This window comes from Corvus kubaryi, unplaced genomic scaffold (assembly GCF_017639235.1).
Source record: "Corvus kubaryi isolate FWS band 111438036 unplaced genomic scaffold, C.kubaryi_AGA036_p1.0 37382, whole genome shotgun sequence".
Taxonomy (NCBI): domain Eukaryota; kingdom Metazoa; phylum Chordata; class Aves; order Passeriformes; family Corvidae; genus Corvus; species Corvus kubaryi.
The window spans coordinates 4,577,970-4,585,693 of record NW_024581124.1 but is presented as its reverse complement, the minus strand read 5'-3'; the positions used below and the strand labels follow the sequence as shown (position 1 = coordinate 4,585,693).

The 7,724-nt window shown below is 57.1% G+C and overlaps 1 protein-coding gene across 4 annotated transcripts in view; it reads left to right on the top strand.

The window, feature by feature from the left end:
* Positions 1-6,974, top strand: part of WSCD2 (WSC domain containing 2) — a 22,254-nt gene extending 15,280 nt beyond the window's left edge. For all 4 annotated transcript variants that reach the window (XM_042034821.1, XM_042034818.1, XM_042034819.1 and 1 more), the window contains exons 6-9: positions 515-689; positions 1,494-1,658; positions 3,345-3,545; positions 5,179-6,974. In XM_042034821.1, the coding sequence (XP_041890755.1) occupies positions 515-689; positions 1,494-1,658; positions 3,345-3,545; positions 5,179-5,531 (894 nt within the window). In that variant the 3' untranslated portion in view covers positions 5,532-6,974. The remainder of the gene's footprint in view (positions 1-514; positions 690-1,493; positions 1,659-3,344; positions 3,546-5,178) is intronic.
* Positions 6,975-7,724: the final 750 nt, after the last annotated feature.

Sequence of the window (7,724 nt, the reverse complement as noted above, 5' to 3'; positions counted from 1 at the left end):
GCTGGAAGGATGCTGGAATTGGAAGGATGCTGGAATGGGCTGGAAGGAGGCTAGAAAGGGATGGAATGATTGCTGGAATGGTCTGGAAGGATGCTGAAATTGGAAGGATGCTGGAACGGGCTGGAAGGATGCTGGAATTGGAAGGATGCTGGGAATGGGCTGGAAGGAGGCTGGAATGGGATGGAATGGTTGCTGGAATGGTCTGGAAGGGTGCTGGAATTGGAAGGATGCTGGAATGGGCTGGAAGGATGCTTGAAATGGTCCAGAATTATACTGGAATTGCAAGGATGCTGGAAATGATCTGGAATGATACTAGAACGGGCTGGAATGATGCTGGAATTGCAAGGATGCAAGAATGGTCTGGAACGGTGCTGGAAGGCTCTGGAAGGATGTCCCAAACCACCCCGCCCTGCCCCGCGGGGCCGGGACAGCGAGGGCGGGCGTGGGGGGCGAAGGCTCTGCCATGGAGGGGCGGTGCCGGTGCCGTTCCCATTCCCCGTGGCCATCCCCACAGGAATTCCCGCTGGCAGCGCTGGCGGGCACCACGTGCCGCTGCGGCTTTCCCAGCACGCTGTTCCCGCTGCACGAGCGCGAGGACGAGCAGCTCTGCGCCCACAAATGCGCCGCCGAGGAGTTCGAGAGCTGCGGCTCCGCCGAGTTCCTGCTGGTCTACCAGACACAAGTGCAGGGTGAGCTTTTGCCAACCTTTTCCCGTCTCCTATTCCCTGGGAATGCTGGCAGAGAGCTCCCAGCAGCCCGTTAAAAAGGAGCGTTTCTTTGAATTCCCTGGGAAATCGGGGAGCTGGGATTGCTGCCTGGCTCAGCTGCAGGGCACAGCAGATTCCGTCTGCCTTGGGCAGGATTCCTCCTTCCCAGGGCTTCTCCCACCTCTCCACGATCCCATGGGAGTCTGCTATGCAGAAGGGACAAGCTCCAGGAAAAAATACTGAAGGGGGAAAAAAGGCTGTGACCAGGCAGAACATTCCTGAGAGGACTCCTGTCCTCCTGCAGTGGGAGCAGGGAGCCAGGGAAGCACAGGGAGAAGGGAAAACTGATCCTGGGAGAGAAAAGGGCTGAAGGGAGCAAGTGAGGATCCAAATTCGGGTGGTTTTGCTTTAGAGCGGGTCAGTTTTGTCACGATCCTTTGGTGTTTGGGGCCGTGCTGGAAACGCTGTTTGCTGATCCATAAAAAAAGCAGGAGCGGTGCTCAGCACAGGAACCCCTGTTACTCACCCTTCCCTAAGCGTGCAGCTGGGAATGACAGAGAACTCTTTGGAAAAAAATTCTCTTAGGACTTTTTGGGTGTTTAGGACTCTTTGAGGCGTCCAGGACCATTTGGGATGTCCCTCTATGCCTTAGACACGGCACCTTGCCCTGTCCAGCCACCTCCTCACCCCTTCCCCAGCATTTTCCTGGGAGCAGCAGCATTTCCTAAGATATCCCTGTGGGAAAAGCCTCAATCCATGACACATTCCTGCTGGCTCTCCCTGCAGACAACCGCTGCATGGACAGGAGGTTCCTGCCCAGCCGTGCCAAGCAGTTGGTGGCCCTGGCCAGTTTTCCTGGAGCTGGGAACACCTGGGCCCGGCACCTGATCGAGTTGGCCACCGGCTTCTACACCGGCAGCTACTACTTCGATGGGTCCCTCTACAACAAAGGTGAGGGGGGGACACTCCTGGGCTCCCCATCCCAGCTGGGGACAGTCCTGGTGACATCCCAGGGGGCTGCAGGAAGGGGGGAGCAGAGCTGGGTGTGACCGGTGCTGCTCCATGGGGTGGTTCGGGCTGGGGTGTCCTGGTGAGGGAATTCCTCCCTGGGAGGGTGATGAGATCCTGGCAGGGGTTGTTGCCCAGAGAAGCTGTGGCTGCTCCGTCCCTGGAAGTGTCCAAGGCTGGGCTGGACGGGGCTTGGAGCAGCCTGGGATGGTGGGAGGTGTTCCTTTCCAAGGGGGCTGGAATGAGGTGAGCTTTAAGATCCCTTTCAACCCGAAGCATTTTGGGATTCTGATTCCAATAACCCACTGCATTCCCAGTTCCCCCAGTTTGGAACCGCTCACAACAGTTTTATCTGGAGACCTCGAAGGTTTCTCCTGTTATTCCTTCACTTTTTGAGGCTTTGGGAGGAAATTCTCCATTCCTCCTTAGCTGTGATGGAGTTGGGATCTGTACCGGGAGTACCCACGTGGCTGGTGGGGTTTATTCCCTAAATCCCTATTTTCCCGACACCACGGGCAGCACATTCCTTCCAAATTCCTGCCGAACCCAGCCTTCCAGAGAGGGAGATGCTCAGTGAGGCAGTGCTGGCCCAGCCCCCAGGGTGCAGCAGCATCCCAGGGAAGGGAGCACCGGTGGGAAAAGCCTTGGCTGGGTTTTGCTGAGCCACCCGAGCGTGGGCTCCGCATTCGTTCCCTGTCGGAGTGGCCGGGAAGTATCCAGGCAACCGGCAGATTTATCCATTGCCAAGAGCCAATTACACCTCTCTCATTGATGGCATACAGCTCCTTCCAGCTTTTCCCCCACTCCAGGTGCATTCCAGGGGCTGGGATTGATCCGTGTTCCGTGCAGGAGCTCCTCTCTGGACCCCCCACAGCATCACCCCCACCTTGGGCTGATCTGCTGCCCCACAGGCACAAGGATTTTCCCTTTCTTTATTTATTGGGAGAGTTTAAACTCTGCTCAGGGGGATTGAAGCCGTAAACTCTGCCCTTGACCCCTCAGAACAGGCACAAGAGCCAAGCATGGCCGGGGAGGTGTCGCCCTGAGGGGCCCCTGTGCCTGAGAGCCACCCCCTCGTGAATTTTATGAGACTCATGACATCCAAAAATAAATTATTTCCATCTGGGAGAGGGATGCAAATCCTCCTTCACGCCCCAGCTGCTTTCATCATCCAACTGGATTTCACAACCTGATATCCCCCTGTCGTTCCCTTTCATGGAACCATGGGATCGTTTGGGTTGGGAAAGCCCTCTGAGACCGATCCAGCCGTTCCCACAGTGCTGCCAGGGCCGCCGTGTCCCTAGGTGCCACATCCACATGGTTTTTAAACCCCTCCAGGGATGGCAGCTCCATCGCTGCCCTGGGCAGCTGTGCCAGGGATTGTCCACCTTTGGGGTGGAGATGTCTTGCCTGATATCCCATCTAAACCTCCCTGGTACAACTCGAGGCCATTTCCTTTAATCCTGTCTGTTTTTCCCTGGGAGCAGAGCCCGACCCCCCCCGCTGTCCCCTCCTGTCAGGGAGTTGTGCAGAGCCACAAGGTCCCCCCTGAGCCTCCTTTTCTCCAGGCTGAGCCCCTTTCCCAGTTCCCAGCTGTTCCTCCCATTAATCCTAGCTCTGTCCGGGCAGGATTCAAGGGCGAGCGGGATCACTGGAGGAGCGGGAGGACCATTTGCATCAAGACCCACGAGAGCGGGCAGAAGGAGATCGAGTCCTTCGACTCGGCCATTCTGCTCATCCGCAACCCCTACAAGGCCCTCATGGCCGAGTTCAACCGCAAATACGGGGGACACATCGGCTTCGCTGCCCACGCCCACTGGAAGGGCAAAGGTAGGGAAGGAAATCCACTGGGAGAGCTCCAGCCCAGCTGCTGGCACTGGGAGGTGGTTGGGAAAGCCTGGCAGAGCCGGAGTTGGGTGTCCATGGGGGAATCTTGGGCTGTGGCACCATTTTGGGGTCACCATGGCTGTCTCCTGGTATGATCTTGGATGGCTGAGGACTCCCGTGTTAGGTGGGATGGGAATGGGGAGGGGATGGGGTGAGATGGGATGGAACAGGACAGCAGGACCACCCTGCCCTGGCTGGCCCAGCCAAGGATGGGCATCTCCTGTCCCCAGCGTGACCACAGGCAGTGGTGGCAGCCCCCAGCCCGTCCCTGTGGTGTCCGTGTGTCATTTCCGTGTGTCCGGCTGCTCCCGAGCCACCACCTTTCCCACGCACGGGCGGGTGCTGGAGGCTGCTTAATTACAGCAATTTCCAAATTGCTGTTGTGGGATTGACTCCATCAGAAAGAGTTAAAGTGTTTAGCTGGATTGAACATCTGCTACCCTTAATTCCGAGTTTATTTAGGGGGAGCTTTGGCTGCCGGGGCTGGGATGTGCCTGGATTTCGTTATCTCCATGTGCTTATGGTGCCAGGGACAGCCCAGCCCTGCTCTCCCCATCCCATAAAACCAGCGGGGTGTGGTGTCCCCCACATCCTCAGCCTTGTGTCCCTGGGCTGGCGTTGTCCTCGCTGTGGTGGCATAGGAGCCTCTTGGTTGATTTTATCCCCATCCAGCTGTGGATAGAGCCAGGATTGGTATCCCAGCACCACAGGGAGCCTCCTGAGCCTTCCCAATCCCAACCCCCTCCCCAGCCTTTCCCCCGTGTCTCCGAGAGGAGGGAGATCCAGAGGGGACCATTCCCTCTACTCCAGCGTGGTCTTGTTCGGACGCACTTCAAAATACATCACCAAATTCCTTCCAGAGGATGTATGGAGTAATTAGCTGATGGGGTAATTGTCAGGTTAATTAACCATTGCTGGGAAAGATGGAGATTTTCCATTGCGTGTTTGGCGACCCCATTCCCAGCTGGAGAGGCCCCTGCACATGGAGCATGAGGATCCCATTCCCAGCCTTCTCTGCAGCCCAGCTGTCCAAATTAATTCCATTTCCCAGTGACTAATTTTGGGGCAAATTTGGGAAAAAACACTCCCCATGCCCTCTCTCCAGCCTCACCCCCAGTGCTGGGGGGTGTTTTCCCATTTCCCCCAGCCTGTTCCCAGCCCTGCAGAGACCAAACCCCTGCTTGGTTCCGAGGCGTTAATTTTACGGCGCCCCTGGAGCGGCTCCAAAGCAAAGCTTTGTGTGCTGTGCTTACCCAAGGTGAAGTGTCCTGGATCTGTTTAATGGAACACATCCCGTGCTTAACCATTCCTCGGGGAATCCCACCCAGTCCAGCTGCTAATCAGGCCTCGGTTTTGCGGGGAAGAGGGAGATGCCCGGAGCTCTAATGCGGCACTCTCAGGGGAGATGTGGCTGATTAGTGATGTTTCATTGTCCCTTTTACCACCTGATTCGAGCAGGAGGATCAATTAGCCAGCAGGAGAATTGAGAGATTCCAGCAGGGAGGGGAGAGGACACTGGGGACACGGGGGACACATGGGACAGCCACTCACGGCCTCCTCTGCCCCTTTCCCCCAGAGTGGCCAGAGTTTGTGGCCAACTACGCGCCGTGGTGGGCGACCCACACGCTGGACTGGCTGCGCTACGGGAAGAAGGTGCTGGTGGTGCACTTCGAGGACCTCAAACAGGACCTGTTCGTGCAGCTGCAGAGGATGGTGGCCCTGCTGGGTGTCCCTGCCTGCGAGGACAGGCTGCTGTGCGTGGAGGGACAGAAGGACGGCAACTTCAAGCGCTCGGGCCTGAGGAAACTGGAGTACGACCCCTACACGCCCGAGATGAGGAAGGTGATCAGCGGCTACATCCGAACCGTGGACGCGGCGCTGAAGCTCCGCAACCTCTCGGGGGTGCCCGAGGATTATTTCCCCAGATGATGGTGACCGCAGCGGAGACACCGCGCCCTGCGTGGCCAGGGGTGGCTCGGTTGTCCTCCCCAGGCCTCTGCCTAATTCCACCCAGTGGGTGGCTGCTCTTTTAACCCTCCGTGTGCTGCTGTAGCTGTTGATCACTCCCTGCATGAGCCACCACAGGTCCCCAGCTACCGCTGAGCTTTTTTTTGGCCAACCTGGGGACACAGGTGCCTCCCCTGCTCCTGTTCTGGCTGTCCCAGCCCTCCTGGGAAGTGCAATGGGATGTTTGTGTCCCCTCGGGCTCTCCTGGGGACGCCGAGCTGCTCAGGCCGTGTCTGACGCACCCGGAGTTGCCGGAGCTGAGCTCCCTGGGGTGGGTGTCCCCAAAATCCCAGCCCTGGAAGGATTCCACTCGTCCTTGGATGGAAGGGAGGATGGACCGAGGGCATGGTGCCGTGTGGGTGATGCCCCTGTGGCTCCTGCCTGAGGTTGTGGGATTGTGCTGTGCAATGTCCCCAAGTGTGGTGGCTGTGGCCCCTTGAGCCATCCTGTGGCTCCCTGAGAATTCCCTGGAATTCCCTGCCCACAGCACCAGGCAAAGTTGCTGCTCTGGCCCTTGGGTGGGTACAGGCAGGATTCCCTGTGGATGCTGCTCCAGAGCGGGACATTATCCCTGCACAGAGGAGCTGTCGGGACCCACGAGCTCCTCCAGGCCTCACTTCAGAGCCCACAGCCCAGGGTAGTCCCCCAGGAGCAGTTCTGGGGCTCCAGGAGCAGGGTCCACTCTGCAGCCCAGCTGCACCCAACCCCCGTGGGGAGCAAACGCTGGGGCTGAGCTTTGGGGTGTCCCAAAGCCAAACCAAAGGATCCCACACACCGGGAACGTGCCGATTTCTGGGCTGGCTTCGTGCACAGCTGCATGTGGTCCCTGGCTGTCCCCTCATCCCCCTCATGCCGCCCTCCCTGTCCTGGCTTTGCCCCAGAAGAGCCCTCCAGAGCTCCCACCCCGCCAGCCCCCCTTGGATGTAGGTGCAAAAGCCATAAATCGTACGCAGCCTTCTCTAGAGTTAGAGATTCACCAGTTGGCTTTTAACTCCTGATCCTGACAGAAACGCAGGCACAGGTCGGATCCAGAGGCCCCGCTCGGTCTCTGTTCCAAGAGGGAAGAAAACTCCCTGGAGAAAAAAGGAGAATTTCAATAAAAATCTATTTTTCTAAGGTGTGTGCAGAGCAGAGCTGGGCTGGGGGGGAGCTCCTGCTCCCTGTTTTCTTGAAGGAGGTGGGGGATTGCATTCAGAGGGAGTTTTTAACTCTTCCCTTGACAAACAGCTGGAGGATTTTTGGGATTCGTGGCAGTGGGAATCGAGCTGAGCCCAGACTCCTTCTCTCGCGGCAGCCCCAGGGTTCTCTGTCAGTCGGAACAAACCCTCAGGGCAGCTCAGCTATTAAAGGAGAGGTTTTGTTGCTGCTCTGCCTCCCCGTGTGTTTGTGGGGCCACTTGAGCACCCCCCATCCAGCCCAGGGATGTAGGAACGGCTCCTCTCCCCTCTAATCCCATTAACTCATTTCTGTGTTTAAACCCAGTAATGGGTATTTAAATCCCATCAATGTCATTTCTGCCTTGACAACGCAACCAGAGCGGCTCCTTTTTGGGAGCTTTAGCACCTGGAGAATGTCTGGAGAGGCAGATTTAATGGGATGGGTGGTGGGAAGGAGGAGATTCACTGCAGGATTTATTCCTGGCCTTACTCAGCACCAGAGCGAGAGCTGGGTGCAATTTATTCCTTGTTTCTAATCTGGAGTTGGTGAAATTCCCTGGTTTTTCTCTCCTTAGCAGGGATGAAGCCTCACATCGGGCTTGATTTGTTCTGACAGGCCCTGGCCACCAAAGGGGCAGCACTCCCTCCCGCCCCTCGGAAGCAATTAACCCCCCAAAGCCAATTAACCACCGAGATAAAACAATTAAGGGATGACATCGCGTGCGGCGCTCGGAGCCCGGGCTGCAGCTTGGGAGGAGGGAAGGGTGGGCGGGGAGGAGACCCCACATCTGCACTGCCACCTCCACAAATCCCACAAAAAAGGGCTGGGAATCTCCCTGGCCACCAGCAGTATCAATTTACCTCTTCCTTTTTATTTTTCCCTGCTTTTATTGCACCAGAATCGCTTTTTTTTTTTTTTTTTAATTTAATTTGCACTGAAATGGAGCATTTGGAAAAT